The sequence below is a fragment of the Trichomonas vaginalis genome, chromosome I (genome assembly GCF_026262505.1).
Source record: "Trichomonas vaginalis G3 chromosome I, whole genome shotgun sequence".
Lineage (NCBI taxonomy): Eukaryota > Parabasalia > Trichomonadida > Trichomonadidae > Trichomonas > Trichomonas vaginalis.
The window spans coordinates 10736410-10753248 of record NC_067203.1 but is presented as its reverse complement, the minus strand read 5'-3'; the positions used below and the strand labels follow the sequence as shown (position 1 = coordinate 10753248).

At 32.5% G+C, this 16839-nt stretch overlaps 4 protein-coding genes and 1 pseudogene across 5 annotated transcripts, besides 4 other annotated features; 1 reads left to right on the top strand and 4 right to left on the bottom strand.

The window, feature by feature from the left end:
* Positions 1-84: part of a mobile genetic element that runs on past the window's edge.
* A 187-nt stretch (positions 85-271) lies between these two features.
* Positions 272-382: a mobile genetic element.
* Positions 383-723: 341 nt separating this feature from the next.
* TVAGG3_0965290 (spectrin binding) lies at positions 724-1500 on the bottom strand (the record flags this gene model as incomplete). The annotated part of the gene is made up of 1 exon (XM_001325375.1): positions 724-1500. The coding sequence occupies one exon, from the start codon at positions 1498-1500 to the stop codon at positions 724-726; it is 777 nt and encodes a 258-aa protein (XP_001325410.1).
* A 944-nt stretch (positions 1501-2444) lies between these two features.
* Positions 2445-4873: a mobile genetic element.
* TVAGG3_0965280 (uncharacterized protein) lies at positions 3896-4109 on the bottom strand (the record flags this gene model as incomplete). Its single annotated transcript, XM_051253549.1, has 1 exon — positions 3896-4109. A coding segment is annotated over one exon (214 nt), but the record flags the coding sequence as incomplete, so codon positions are not given.
* Positions 4874-5131: 258 nt separating the features above from the next.
* Positions 5132-6434: a mobile genetic element.
* On the bottom strand, positions 5212-6338 carry TVAGG3_0965260 (annotated as a pseudogene). The gene has a single exon. A coding segment is annotated over exon 1 (1127 nt).
* A 1064-nt stretch (positions 6435-7498) lies between the features above and the next one.
* Positions 7499-8390, bottom strand: TVAGG3_0965240 (uncharacterized protein; the record flags this gene model as incomplete). Its single annotated transcript, XM_001325377.1, has 1 exon — positions 7521-8363. The coding sequence occupies one exon, from the start codon at positions 8361-8363 to the stop codon at positions 7521-7523; it is 843 nt and encodes a 280-aa protein (XP_001325412.1).
* Positions 8391-8655: 265 nt separating this feature from the next.
* TVAGG3_0965230 (aggrephagy protein) lies at positions 8656-15981 on the top strand (the record flags this gene model as incomplete). The annotated part of the gene is made up of 1 exon (XM_001325378.2): positions 9124-15981. One exon carries the CDS (start codon positions 9124-9126, stop codon positions 15979-15981), a length of 6858 nt encoding a protein of 2285 aa, XP_001325413.1.
* Positions 15982-16839: the final 858 nt, after the last annotated feature.

The following is a 16839-nucleotide window of genomic DNA, read 5'->3' as shown; positions in this document are numbered from 1 at the left end:
CTCTCCTTTAAAATATAGATATATATAGGCCTATAGAGTTTATTGGCACTCTCAAAACTCTAGAATTTTGAGTTTACTATAACCTTAATCAGATCAAATTTTGATTTATGATTTTTAATTTATATTTTATTTAAATTACTAATATCATAAACTAATTACACGATTGATCATAAAATAAAATTGGAAATAAAATTTGTTTCTATTTGGCCGACACAAGTATGTAAGCATACTCATTGCTGAACATAAGATATAAATTGCAATTGAATTTTAATTTTCATTTTGGCTTCTGATGATCAGAAGATCAGCAAAGTCTTTCTTCGCTTGAGGAATTCAATAGCTCCCAATCTTACGAAAGGGAGCTATAGAACTCCTTAAATCCTCTCATCATTTTGAGTTAAATTTTCAAATTTCTCCATTTTATGTGATTTTTTTCCATTAACGAAGCATCTTGCATCTTGTGCAATCCAATGTTTGTCACCAAGGAACTGCGCACCTTCTGTGGGTTGAAAATCAGCCTGTCAATTTTTGATAAATTTATTAACCATTCGATTTATCTATAACAATATAAGATTTTGAGGTCTTGTTGACAAAGTTTTTTCACCAGGTGATATCAAATGAAGCTTTAATTCGTTTGTCACTCGCGAAAAATCAAGAGAATCTGTATAAGTGCAGTTTTTTCTGAAGTAACAAATACAATAATTAAATTTAATTGTATATATGCGATCAGAAATAAAATAACTTATGAAGGCATTGAGAAAAAAAATCATGTCCATTTTTACAAACATTATTTAATTCAGAAACGACCCAAAACGGATTGAAGTATAGAAAGCTTATTATTAAAGCTATAATTATTATCACAATAACGAAATAAGGAATGAATGAATTTGCTTGACCGTATAATTTAGTTCTTCCGCCATATGATCTTAAGAGATTCTGAATTTTGTTCGCCTTTTGTGAAATATCAAGAGGATCAATAGCCTCTTTCTCACGATGAATTGCGACATCAAGAGGTGTCATTCCAAATCCATTTAAATCATTTATATTGGCACCATGAGAAATTAACATTTCCGCGATTTCGCTATTCAACTCAAATGATGCGACATGTAGAGGTGAATCCAATCGGTGATTTTTGGCATTGATATCTGCACCAATCGACAGAAGAAGTTCAATCAAATCATTGACTTTTCTTCCCTTATCAAAAGAATTAATATAATCTTCACTTAATTTTACAAAATACGTATGATTATTAACTATTTCCCTTAATCCTTTATTATAATGGGTTATGGCATGATGAATAACATTATTCCCACGCGTATCTTGTATATTGATGTTTGCACCACGTGATATCAGAAGTTCAACAATTTCCTTATAATTCATTTCTGATGCAATCATAAGAGGGGTTAAGTGCACAAAGTTCATTTGATCATTTATATTTAAACCGTGTGATATTAGCATATCAACCACTTTAATATTATTATTCAAGCATGCAATATGAAGCATTGTAAGTTGTAGTCCAGAATCTCTGATATTGATGTTGGCCCAGTTTGAAATAAGTAACTCCACAATAGCTGTTTTGTTTTCAAATATAAAAATATTTGTGAATCGAGTTTGATTTCTATTAGGATTGTATTTATTTCATTTTATGATTTAGAAGATCCTTAGAAATGTTGTGTGAGAAGTTATTACCGCTGGTTACTTTGTAAATCATTGACATTTGAATCAATTAAAATTTTAATTTTCAAGAATCCATCAAAAATGTCAAGTAATTTACATATGATTAATAAATGATGCGTGATCGAGAAATGTTTAACAGTTTATTTAATTAAACAATATTAAAAAAAATACATAAAAGATCATAATCTTGAAGATGAAACAAAACTAATCATCTTACATCCAAATCCAGCGACATTGAGGGGGATGAGATAAGTGAATAGTGCAATATTTCCACTACAATCGTAACAAAATTGAATTCTTTGAAATTCTTAAGATTGATATGATTGGATGATGTTAAAAAATATTTATATGCTTTTTGATTGGCAATTTTATGAATACAAATATAAAAAACGATGTTCATATAAGATCATTTTTCAGAGTTGACTCACCTTCTAGTGTGAGTTCATCTGGTGTTTCGTCTTTTGCAAGTAAAACTAATATAAATCCAAGGGAGTAATATTGGAAGAATGAAGAAATAATATGAATTCCCTCAATAATATAATAATACTCCGTATTATTAAATTGAAATAATCTAAAGTATAGAGATTTCTCATATACAGATGAAATTAAATAGATGCTGTGTCCTAGACAGCTCATAAAAATTAGGAATTTGAGCTTCTTTCTTTTTGATTTTGCTATGTATTCAATAATTTCTGGAAATAATAAATAAAAATAAACAAGATAAATTCCTAATGCAGTTATTAAGTTTGAGGTTCTATTAAGGATGGGAAGGATGGGCACTCATAGGCTCCTGACAGCATAAAAATGTTATTATCTCACAATATAAAAGGAATCATAGGAATCTACAACTATATCTATATTGTTGGAAGACTTCTTAATGTATCATCCATATAAGTTATATCAATAACTCCATTATGTTATATGATTGTAATCATATTTTCGTTTCATGTTCAAAAACATTAAAATCATACTAACTATATGAGTATTATATTTAGGAAGCTGATATATAGATATGATAAAATGCTAGGTTTTGTGTTTAAGAATATATACTTATCTTTTAGAAAATAATACTTTTATAAAAAATTATATCTTATATAATCTAAAAATTTTGGACAATTAAAAAACATTAATTAAAAATAGAAGGTGAAAGTGTTTATTCAAAGAAGGTGCAAGATTATGATGTTTTGAGGGTGAAATAAATTTAATAATTATTTATGTGATTTAAGAGTAATACGAGCATCGGTAGCTTGAAGACCTCTCTTTATAGCTCTTAATGCCGCAAACTTTTTTTGAACTTGCTTTGAATTTTTGAATGCTTTGATTAAATCTTTTGTTGTATCATACATTCTGAAATATCTGTTCATCATTTCTGGCATTGTTAGTAAATTTAACCTGTATCTTATTGCTACAATCGTTTCAAACATACTTTCATTGAAATGCAATATTGTGACTGCCATCCTAATTGGCCAAGAAGCATGCCAATTAATATTTTTATTAGCAAGCATTGCTTTGATATGGTTTATCGATTCAACTACTTGAGTTGAATGAATCTTTTTTACCATATCAAAGATTTTTACGGTATCTTCGAGGAATTTTTTAAGTGTTTTTATAGCAGTTTTATTTTTTGCATATTTCCATGGTTTAATCATCTTGCATTTTTCAGGATCTGGACAAAATTTATGATTTCCGGCATAATGTTTAGCGGAATTCAACCATAAAAACTTCTTTGTTTTAATTGACATATGTGTGTCATTGAGAAGTTGCCTAAGCCAACGCAATAAATTCTTTGAAATGCTAGATAAGATTCTGAATTCTGGCAGTTTGAGCTTTTTCTGTATATTGTTAAGAAAATGTCCAGGATCTCTGTATTCTCTGATACCTTTGAACGTATTTTTGATTGTAGAAACAATTTTGACATCGCCATCATGCACAAAAAAATTTACACGTTTTTCATTATTCCAACGCTTCAGCATTCTTTTTAAGCCTTCAAATTCCATTTCATTTGATTTTCCGTTGAAATTACCTTTGAAATTTTTAAAAGATTTAGATATCACTTCCCAATCTACAATTTTTTTGAGTTTCTCTTCTACAAATTGTACATAGCAAAACATTGCATTTCTTCTCTGACTCCAAGAACCGTCAAACAAAAGTCCCGAACATTTTCTCATTCGAGATTTCCAATAATTAACAGATTCTCTGGCAACTTCTATGATAACACGACCAACCTTTTCTTGGACTCGATGAAATGTAGCTTCTGACGGAACTTTGATGTTATTCAGCATGAATTGAAATTCTGATTGGCAAAATGTAGCGCCGCTCAATAATACAGATAGCACAAATTCAACAGTGTTGACGACATATGGCTCTACCCTATTTTTCGCGCTTTGAACTAAGTTCTTTATACGCTTTGCAACTGCTTTTGTTCGCCGCGGCATGAAAAATGAAGAATAACTTGACGGTTTCTTGAACAAATGGTCGCACATTCAAATATTGTGATGTACGATCAGGATAAAAGAATGTTGTTGCCGTGAATTTAGAAAATAGCAAAATTTCAATTTACGCAATCGAGATATAACTTGATCGTTTGAGCGATAACCATGGCACCCATAGTATTAATGAAAGTACTCATACTTACAATTATTTTCTCCCATAGGAATATTGTTCAATATACTTCACCTATAGAGGAAATCTCGAAATAAAATCGAATTTTTTCAAAAATTACAAAAATCAATTTTTTACAAAGATGTTCGAAAAATAACATTATATACGCATCAAATCAAAGCATTATATGGAGCATTATAATTCTATATATGATTGTCCATCTTGCTGTTGTGCTATTTTTTTTAAACAATAATTTCATTGTTGAAATTAAATTTGCAATTTCAGTAAAAATTGCGACCCATCATTTTGAATATAATTGAATTAATACATTTATTGTAAGAATATTATATACCAAATATTAGACTTCCACATGAATCCTGGTATGATATTATAAGTATTGCAAAATTAGAAAAAAATATGCTCATGATATACTAAAATTCATGTTTCAAGGTTAACTTATAAATAAAATAAGTTCGAGAAATGCATCACTAAATATTTGAGCTTGTGCACTATAATGCTATATAATAGTCTTCACTGTTTTTAAAATATTGACTTTGCTAGACTTGATTTTTTTCATCACCCTAATGAGTGCCCATCCTTAACAAATTTAATAGAGTTTTCATCAAGAAACATTAGACATGTAGCTAAAGCAGAAAGACATAGATATATAATTTTTAATGTCGTGTAAAAATAGCAGAGAAATCTTGAAAATTTTAAGCTTTGTGTAATAGCATATGTGGAGAATGTTTGAAAAGATGAGGATATAACATTAATTGTCTTGAAAAGAAGGATAAAATAATCGAAATAATTCAAATGTTGAATGATTAAAATTAGATAATAGAATCTGAATATAATATAGGGTGTCCAAAGGTGTGTTTAGCACAAACCTGAATACTGCGAATAGAAATAAACAAGTTACATATATATAAAGTTTATTTAAATATAATCACCATTGGATTCAATCACGCGTTCGCAGCGATCGATCCGGGCTTCAAAGACACGCTTTAAATCATCATGAGAAAATTGCTCAAATTGCTCTCTTACAAAATTTTCAAGATCATCTGGACTCGCGAATTCGCGTCCTTCAGCTCTCTTTTTTAGCGTGCCGAATAAATAAAAGTCAGAGGGTGCAATATCAGGTGAATAAATTGGGTTTGGAACAACTTTGACATTGTTTTCCACCAAGTAATTCATTACCTTATGACTTTTGTGAACTCTTGAATTATCAAAATGAATTGCAAACTTTTGTTTTTGTTGTTTGGATTTCTCAAACTCATCAGAATTGATAATTTGAGTAAGAACATTGTCAATTAGATACTGAGCATTCATCGTATTAGGTTTTTGAAGAATATCAATTGCGATGATGCCATTCACGCCCCAAAAAACCGACAACATCATCATTGGTGTGTCAATTTTTTTCTTCGGGAATGTTTGCGGATTTTCATCCTTCGGGATCCACATGATTTTGGCTTCTGTTGCATATTGAAACCAAGACTCGTCCCCTGTTACTAAAAAGCGAAATTTCTTGGATTGATACGCACCCAATATAGAGAGGAGCTCTTTCGAAGATTGGACTCTAGATTTTTTTTGAACTGAATTAAGGTTGTGCGGAACCCAACGTGTATACGCTAGTTTGTAGTTCAAATAATTGTGCAGATAATAACTGACTGTTGTACGTGGTATCTTTGTCATCTCTCTATCCTTCTGAGTGATGCTCTTGGGTCTTCATCTAGCGCTTGAAGAATTGCTTTGATTTTTCTTTGATCCGGCGATTTTTTGTCAATTTTTATGATGGGCGCCTTTTTGTTCATGAAGTGATACATCCTAACATGATACGTTACAGTGGAATAGCTAGGAGCATCCATACCGAAGCATTTTACCAATGTCTCGTAGATTTTTTTACAGTCTTTGCATTTTTTTGCAAGAGCGAGGATGTTTTCTTTATGATTCATTAAAAAAATGAAAAAAATCCCGCCAAAATTTCCCGCGAAACCGCCTCTTGTCTCAAAATTCATTTTATATCCCGGCATGGCGCCAAAATACAACATACTCATCATATACATATATTCATATTTTTTATTATATATTTATAATCAGCATATATCTCCTTTAATAGTCTCATATAGAGCGCTGTGCTAAACGCACCCTTGGACACCCTATATTATTCTCTTCTAGATATTTATATTTAAAAATAAACTGAGTGAAACAATAAGTGAGTTTTACGACTATAATTGAAATTAAGATTCCTGCACCTAACAAATTTTGACGCTTTATAGTTAAGATTTGTACACGAAACAGGTAAAATATAAAGAACATGAATGGAATACATAAAATAAAATAAAAAATTGTCACAACATAAAGCATTGACATGTCGCAAAGGTTATTTCGAACAAAATGGCAGTGATTGATCTTTGAAATGTAACTGTTGTATTTGTAAATATTGTTTATGAAGTGAGAGCTCAATGTTTCTGAAAGTATTGAAAAGTGATCAGATTTACGATAAAAGATTCAACACACCTGTAATTGTTTAATTTTTAGAAGAGAGAGTGTTTCATAATTGTTATGTAATTTCATTGTTATATTAGATTGTTCCACATTTCATGTAAGATTTAATTGGTTTCTGAAATTTCTGAAATTTGTTCATTCAGAAATGGTAAATGATGACAAACTAAAGTTTCCTTAAGGCTGTAGTACCATCACGTTTTTTCATGTATCGCTATTAAACTTGGAGTAAATATCAACGAAATAGATGTAAAAAGAAAAACACCTCTTCATTATACGGCTCCTTTTGTCAAAAAGATACAATCAAATTTTTTGACAAATGAAAAGGAATTATTGGAGAATCGGCACTTCATTTTGCAAGGAGTCATAATAGTAAAGAACTAATTGAGCTTTATCTTTCACATGATTCTTTCCAGAGTGAACGTGTATATCTTCATAAGGCAACATATTTCGATAGCATTACATAAAAAAATTGAGCAGTTTGGTCGACCATTTTCGGGATTGTTACCCCTGTATACATGTGTATATGGGGCTTCTAATCCTGAGACAAACGGAACTCTTTAACCAAAACCTTATGGTGAGTAGTTAAATTGTTCCTACAATTCTTAATTTCAGAGTTTTTTTTTATTTCTATTTAATTTAACAGTTAAATTATCATTTCAAATGGTTTTCATAAGTTATTTGTTATGAAGAATACTAAAAGCAAGTATCATTTGAATTTAAAAAAGTTAAAAACAAAAATTTTATTCTAACAAAACTTTAAACATATTTCTCGACTTGATGCCTTGGTCAACAAGTGGTACATTACGAAGAAGTTCGTTGTTAATACCAAAAATGATCTTATAAGGAATAAGCGAATCATCTTTTTCATACATATTTTCTTGTCCTTCTACAATAGTATAAATAGCGTTTGCGTCTTCATTGAGATTGCACTTACGCATAACTTTTTTGTTATTTGGTAATAAGATTGCCATTTGTACGCCATCAGCTGGTTCTGGTGGTAACAACTGCAACTTCTCCATATTTTCGCGCTTTGTTTGAATTGAGTTCGACTGATTTACGTTGTCGTTGTAATTTTGTTTGAGTTCTTCTAATCTTTGTTTATCTTCCTGTTCTTGCTTGAGTAACTGCTCAGCTTCGAGCTTTTCGAACTTAGACTCTAATGAATCCTTAATAACCTTGTCTGTAGCATGCTCATCGTCGCCATCCCATACGTATGTCTTTGGAAAATCGTTATTCTTTTTAACTTCTTTCTCCTTCTTCTCTTCTTCCTCTTCTAAGGTAGTATTAACATTATATTTCTGATCACAGAAACAAGCAGGGTTATATACGTAATCTGTGTTTCCTTTCTCGCGTTTTGCTTTGATTCTTTTTGATTCTTCAATAATTCTGTCTAATTCTTCCTGCTCTGGATCCTTCACTTCCTCTTTCTTTTCTGCATCTTTAAGGTAACTCAATGGAGCAAGACCGGCATCAATTAAAAATAAACGTGTTTTCTTAAAATCTTCTTCTGGCATATTCATCATAACTGCTGTTGGAATATTAGCATCTCTAAATGCATCTACCCATTGCCAACGATCCGACATTATATCTTTTTTGTATAATGATTGTCAACCGTAAAATCTCAAATTGAGTGTATAAGTGTCCGGGCACTTTGCACTTTACAAAAAATTTTGAATACTTAAATAGTCATCTAAATTTTTCGATATTTTAAGATTAACTTTATGGTTATTAATCCGAATTCATCAAAATTTTGTCGGCTATCTTATCAATAATTCGAGAATTTAATCCGAAATCATATAATTCGTAGATATCTGATGTGTAAATGATATGTTGAGATCAATTCATAAAAATTATAAAAAATAGAGAAAATATTGAAAATAATATTTTTATTTGATGCGAATTATTTCATTAAATGCTAATGTATGGCTAGTATGTAACTATTTATGTGGATATCGTTTTATGATTTTTGTATTACATGGTTATATAAACAATATCATACATAAAGTATATAAATCTGCATGAATTTCAGTGGATAAAGTCATTTGACAGCATTCTTACGATCTACTTGTATCAGTCATTTATTAAGCACACCTTAATATCTGCTTCTATTTGAAATTCAGATTTAATGTTTTGAATATTTTCAATTGTTTAGCTGACAATTTCAATATCGCATCATCAAACATGATATAAATCAAATTATGCACTTCTTTATTAAGGTTGATGAGGTTCCAAAATTTCAATCTGTTCGGAAAGATATTTCTCAAGAATTTCATCTTTCTTATGTCGAGAGATGGTTGATAACTATTTTGCATTCAAATCCGAAAATTTCAATTCTTTTTGGGGATGTTTGATCCCTGGTGCACTGCTGAGGAAACTAAACCTGAGAATCGGTTGAAAAGAGAATTAAAGGATTCAAAAGAGCTCAGGGGTGTTACACAAGCACTCAGAGAGTTCCAGAGAGCATCAAATCAGTCAGATAAAATCCGATTATACCTAAATTTCTTATCTTTGTTCGAAAATTTCCTAGTAGGTGGACAAAATGAAAGTATATTAGCTCATGTGATACCGAATACCTTCCCGAAAATTGTTGATTATGGAGATATGGCATCTCAATCCATACCTACATTAGTCCAAACCCTTAGATTATTAACGACTTCATTCAAAATCACAATTTTTACACCACGCGCATCTAAAATGATAAAATTAATAAACGCAACATGTAAATACTCGATGCAACAACCAAAGATCATGCAAATAGGCAAAGAATTATTCTCTCGATTATTTTCTATACCTGAGTTTGTTATTGATTACGGAAATAGCGATGGATATGTCTCTTATTTACAGACAATATTGTGTTCTCAAATCAATACTCAGATTATTGAATCATCGATGGAATTTTTGATAGATACACCTCCTCAGACCGTTTTCGGAAAAATTGATCCAACAAATTTATTTACAGCTTTCTTTTCTTGCGCTACATCAGATTTGATACCGAAAGCAAACATGATTTACTGTGTGCAGCTTATTTACAAAGTAATATTATACGGATCGCAGTCAAATCAAGAAATAATTACAAAAACTTTTGATTCAAACGTACTTTTAGCCTACGACAAGATAATTGATGAAATAAACAGTCTCAAAAATAGTAGCTACTCCTCCCTTAATATTAGACTACAACTTCTTGAAATTGCTTTCAAATTATATCCATCTATCCTTGTAGAGCTTTTTGGAGCCATTTTCAAGTATATTTCGCTATATCCTGCTGAATCCGTTGAAACTTATGAATCAATTTTCTCTAAAATTGTTCCATTGATAAATTCAAATTCGATATCTTATCAAGACTTGCTTGAAACGAGTTTTTTAAACGCGTTCGCTAAGTATATACCTACACAGATACTTGCATCCATACTAACTTCAAACCAATCCTTTTCTGTAGTACTGATATCAGTTTTTTCACTTCCGAAAGCATGCAGACATCATTCAGAAGTATTCAAATGCATTCTAAAGACTGCGAAATACGTTAATTTTACAGAAATTCTTTTTCCTTTGAGCAGTGCTCTATTGAATGCGGCACATTGCTCCAAAACCATTACAGAACTACTTAACGAAGCTTATGATACAAAGAACGTTTCATTGTTCTCCATTTTACAGTCCGCTTTCGTTAAAATTCCAAATATTGCAACGAATTTTATCAAAGCTGATGGTTTGAACTGGTTAGAGAAGTCATTTAAGGCTGGTTTAATTACAATAGATTTATATGCGGCAACTCTAGGCAATTTGGTCATTTTTCGGAGATATGATGAGATCGATGACTTCATTTGGAACTTAGAAAAGGACCATCCTCTATTTTCTCTGTCAGAAGAAACCCTCGAGACCATAGTTTTCGGAATGAATTCTGCAAATCATAGGCCAATAAGAGTTTATTCACTACTTCTCAAAATTAATCACATAAATTACTTGGATCCTTACAATGCATGGATTTTAGGTAATTGCTACTTAGGTCGCTACCTAAAAGAAGGCAAAAATATTTTTGATTTTCCATATATCAAAGAAGTTGCCAACAGATTTTTACATACTACGTACATTCCTTATCTCCTAGAGAAGCCCTTTGACCTTCAGCCCTTCGCATCCCCTGATTATGACCATTTCCCTTTATTTCAGTTCTACCAAGGTCAGGACACCCTAAAAATTACTAGACCATTCAAATGTATATCGTTTTGGATCAAGTTCTACGATGAATTCGATCGCAAAACTGATTTTTTCCAAACAAATAATTTGACATTATCTGCATTTACGGGCCAAATCATCATTAACTCTGATGGAAAGCAGAAGCAGATTGATGCTGATACAACGCAATGGAGTTTTATATATATTAGCACTGAAGATTTTTTATTTTCTTCTTCATTTAACGTTTCTATACAAGGAAATGTAGTTTACACTGCTCAGAAGCCAGAAAAAGGAGACTTTACCTTTGCATCCTTTGGGTTTACCAGTTCAAATTTGATGTTTATTGGACCTGCGATCAGATTATTCAAAAACATGCCCGAGAAGATACCAGAATTATTCAAGAATGGACCTGATTTCATCGATTCCATTGAAGCTTTCAGGGTAGAAACCGTATTTACCCCTTATTTCTTCACAACTCCTTATTCTACTATTCCAAACTCATCAATGTCGAAGAAATGTACGATCCCGCCAACATGTGTAGCTGTTCCTTACTTCGGATTCCCTCTCCATTTCATTTCTATGCGTAAAAACAGCGGATTGGTCAATACATTGTATACTGCTGAGACGCAATACGAGTTCGACTCGTTATTTGTGACATTACTAAACATCAACGACCTGATTATGTTCAGTTCCAGTCGATTATGGAAGAAAATTTTGATGCCTCTCAAAAAAATGAAGAAATTCGCAACAAAAGAGATCTTCTTGAAAGCTTTGAGCTCAGTGGCCGAACACCATCACAGAGAAAGGCTCTTATCTTCAATTTTATTCGATCATGATATGTGGCTACTCGTAGACAACGAAATCTTAGTTCCTGTCATCTTCGAATATTTCTCTAATACAGATTGGCACATGATAGAGAACTTTGAGCTCTTTTTGGCCACAGTAATTTTAGCAAATCCTAAATCTAAGATAATTATTGACACAATCTTACAGAATTACAAAGTTTTACCACATATGTTAAAGTTTATAGTCACAATGTTCAAGATTTCCCACGTTTTGAATGCAGAAAAAATTACATGGGAATTATTAACAGCAAGAGACGAAAGTCCGCTCCAGAAAACCATTATTAACTGCTTATATGACTTCACGAATGCATATACTTTCAAAGAAGTCTCTTCGCACTTATCATTTAAAAAGATTTTATCTTTAATGTTGGTAAGTGTCGATGATTTGACCTTAAAACTACTTAAATTCGCAGTTAAAATGGAATCCATACAGAAGAACTTTGTAGAAGTTAGTGATATCCTTATGCATCGCATCACATTGTTGTCAAACCACTACGAAACATGGGAATACGTATTAAGTCTTACTACCGGATCCACGGAATTATCAACAGACAAACCCGTGGACGTCAAATACCTTCCTCTCCTTCTATCCCTTGTTTGGTCGATGAGTTTGTGTTTCGCTCATTCATTCACTTACAAAAAAGTTGAATCCGAAAAATTGACAAAATTTGACAATATTTACAATTTCTTCATATGTTTGTTGCAGAACAACCTTTCAGCGATGCTTGACAATCCATTATGTGTCACTTTGCTTACAAGTTGGTTCCCTTTAGTCCTTAGTTATCCATATTTACTGAGATCGATGATTGACAACTCGGAAAATTTGCCACACGATTTAGTTCAGATTTCGGAACTTTCTGAAGCCCAAGATCCTACATGGAGTGGCAAAGACTTGATCATAAAGAACCTGAAAGTCCCTCCATGTCCTCCTTTCCTTCCTCCCGCGATATTCACGGTTGAAATGATGTCTTACATTTTGAGAAACAACGGTTTTGACTTCACAACGACAGAAGAGATTGACCAAGAAGGAGTAAGTAAATGGTTGAACACTAGTCCACTTACGAAGCTCTTAATCAACTCCATTTTCGCTTCTAATAATTATAATCAGATGATTTCGATATTTAATGCGATTTTCTTCAGTTTTCCTTTCTATACTAGAAGCAGATCGACATTTACTGTTCATGTCCTGATGTACATATTACTTGAGAGATTCCCTGTCTACTATACACAACAGTTTCCTTTGCCTCAGTTTCTGAGATTCGTTCAATATTTCGTGAATCAAAAACTTTTCCAAAATTCAATCACGAAATTCGTTGAAAAATTCTTGGACGCATTGGAAACAGTTAGTGGAAATAACAGAGAACTTCAAAAGTGTTCATTGACAATCAACGCTATTTTACTTGATATAATCATTTATTCGTCACCAAACAATTATCCAAAAATCATTGAAAGTTTGTCAATTCACATCAAGTTAATTAGTGCTGTAATCAATCAGAAATCAATGCAGAAGACATGGGAATACGCATTGTCATTGTTAGGAACAGCAGACAGCCAAATCTTTGATAACTTGGTTGACGGTTTCGGTGAAAATTGTTTGTCAAAAGACAAAACTGCAATTTGCCAACTTTTGAAACAAAAGAAATTTGAATTGAACCATAATTTATTCGATTCTTGTCTCAATGAATGGATCAACAACGCGAAGTGCTTTGCAGACGAATGCTCGCAGATATCAAAAGAGATTTCTAGCTGCAGAGGCACGTTTATGAACGATTTCATGAATTTGTCACGAAGACAAAACAAATTCAAATACGAAAGTGACTGCAGACAATACTTAACGGCCCATCTTTTCTCGAAAGAACTCATGAGATTGGACACAACATTCAAACTCAGTGAAGATTACATGCACTGGAGACAGTTTATCACTGATATCCGTGTAAACAACGCTTTCGTTTCGAATTTCAGTCCAAAAACTTTTCATTTGTGTCCCCGCGCATTTCCGTTTGCTCCCCCTCGATTAGTTTCTCCGTCACCTTTTGAAATGACAGATATTTCTAAGCCGTATCGTGATTTTAAGTCTCTTGTGTTAGATTTCTTCATGGAAAACAACAAAGAGCTCTACAAGAAGACGTATTCAGAAGATGTCTCTTTGCGCGAGATTTTCCTCAAAGTTCAAAAACAAAAATACGGAGACGCAATCGGAATTTTGTCATGTAAATTACAACGATATGGAATGACGATAAAAACGGTTTTATTTGTATTTCACAGTTGTATTATGTTATTAACATATGCTACATTAACTGATAAAGAGGAAATACAATTAATAACACGTTTGGATGAGAAAGAACTCCATATTTTCCTTGAAAGTGTTTATTTAGGACATTGGGGGCAAACTTCTTTGTTTGGATCTCACATTTTGATCATTGTTCCTATGGAACAAATGATTTACGCGAGACAACATTCCAACAAAGAAATCGAAATGTGGACATTCGAAAACGGAAATTTCATTTTGCACATGAAAAATAACAACATTGCAAAAGTTTTGCCACTTTTGGAAAGATACTCCGAAAAAGCCTTCAAACAGCTCAGCGGATATCAATTCCTCTTCAAGACAACAAATGTCAAAAGAGCTCATTCCCAATGGTCTTCTTCTTTCTTGTCAACTGACCAATTTTTGTTGGTCATGAATGGCTTGGCAAGTCGTTCTTTTGTTGACTTGGAGAACTATCCCTTCTTCCCACACGTGACACTCTCAAACTGTGGAAGAAGAAGACTCAGTTTGATCGACGCAAATCGTCCTCCAAACTCTGATTCGACTCTCGAAATTTTACATAACTTGTTGCCATTCACTTATTTGTATAAAAGTGACAAACAAAATTTGATTGAAGATTGTCATGAAATTCCAGCAACGATGTTTTATGTCCCTGAATTCTATGAGGACATGAATGGACTTGGAACAAAGATTCCTACAGGAGATTCCCTTCCTTCTCCTTATTGCCAAACATTGAGAGATGCAATCGAAGCTGAAAAATTCAATCAAAATTTGATGAATTGGGTTTCGAGAATGTTCAACATTTTCCCAAGTTCAAGAAGGAATTCTTACACAGAACTCACAAACGAAGACAACGAAAGAGTCTCCCAAAACCACTCAAACATCGCAGATCTCGAATTATTCCACGTTTGTCAGGAAATCAACATCAAACCAAAATCATATCAAACGCTACTTTTCGAGAGAAATACAATCAGAAAGATCAGGAATTTGAGTGCAAGATTGGAAGCTTCGAAGCCTTATTTCGTTAAGATCGACAAGAGATCATTAACTTTGTGTTGTTTGAACAAACAAAGTGGTGAAATCTTTTGTTTAAACGTCGATCCACTTTTAGTTTTCTCTTGTGGATTGAGTTTATCAGTTAACGGAATGTTTTTGGTCGTTGATTTCGAGTTTGGTTTATCCCGTACATATCGAATTTTATACACTGATGGATTGCCAAGTTCGATTCAAATGATTACTGAGTTTTCATGGGGAGGAAGACCGAGTTCATGCATTTCTGGTGTTGATTGGATTGTCGCGACTGCAACAGAAAATCACATTTTCATTTGGGAAATTTTCTCTGCTTCTATTCATTGCGATCTTGAATTCAATGAGAAAATAGAAGGACTTGGAATAGATGAAGAGAATGGAGGAATGTATGTTGCAACAGAACACCAGTGTTTCTATTATTCAATCAATGGAGTTTTGATGTGTAAAGTTCCTTTCGAAGAACACGTTACAGTTTTGTGTCCTCTTCAGTTGCATCCTGCAGATCGAGACAGGACTTGTATTGTTGGCTGCCAGAGCGGCCACATTTACTTGTTAAGCCCAAGAGCAGATGAAATGAGAATAGATACAAAGAAATTGCCAAGTGAACACAAAAGTGCTGTTGACAGAATTGTTTTCCATCCTTCTTTGTGCGAGTTTGTTTCCATTGATAAGAACAAAACAGCTTTCGTATGGAACGCTGTGAATTTGGGAGCCCATCCTCAGGAAGCTTCTATTTTCACTCATTGTGCAACTTGCGATGGACCGGCTTTAGTAAAATGTTCTAGATGTAATAGGTTTTATTGCAACCGCTGCATGTGTGAAAACACTCGACAGATGTGTAACATGTGTGTTACTTTAATGAAATCATTTTTATTTAGTGATTTCAACTGATTAATTTTTAATTTTTATTATTATATATTTGTAATATAAAGTTTGTTTTTAGTTTTAGTTCTTTATATATGATATTGATTTTTATGAATATGAATCACGCGCGAAATATTATTCACACAACCTTTTCGATCAATAGAATAAAGAAACAGAGTAATGAAACATATCATAAGAATGCAATCTTGATGTATTTTAAAAATATCTATTTTTCTTAATAAGGTCGCCAAAAAAAGTGCGGAAATTAAAAACCGCAGTTTGAGTACTTTCTGAGAGTCTGTTTGTCAGAAAATATACATTTGTAAACTTTCTGACATTAAAATTTTTTTGTCCTTTCAAAGTTTTTGACAATGTCAAAAAGTATACATCGGGGCTCTCAATTTTCCTCTCAAACGGCGGTTTTTTAAAAACGCTCATTTTTTCATCGACCTTATACTCTATGAGTAGGCCTTTTTTTACCTTCATGATTATTGCAGAAATTTTATCGATAGAAATTTTATGATTAATTCATATGAAATTGAATAAATGTAAAGCCTGCGTAGCATAGTGGTTATTGCGTGCGCCTTGTAAGCGCAAGGTCGCCGGTTCAACTCCGGTCGTAGGCAAATATTTTTAATTATTTTTTCCTCATTTCTGCGTAAGTAGAATCGAGGAGCTTTTGATATAATAACACTCTTGTCGAATAAAAAAAATTCATCAATTGATTTTATGAATTGAAATCTTATCTGAGAATTTTGAATGATCATATGATAATTTTGGTATTTTTCTCCTACAGCAAAGACATTTTAATTTATATGGTATATATGGGCGCTGGCTGAACCATTAGGTGTCTCCACAGGGCTCAAAGAAAATAATGTGGCAAAT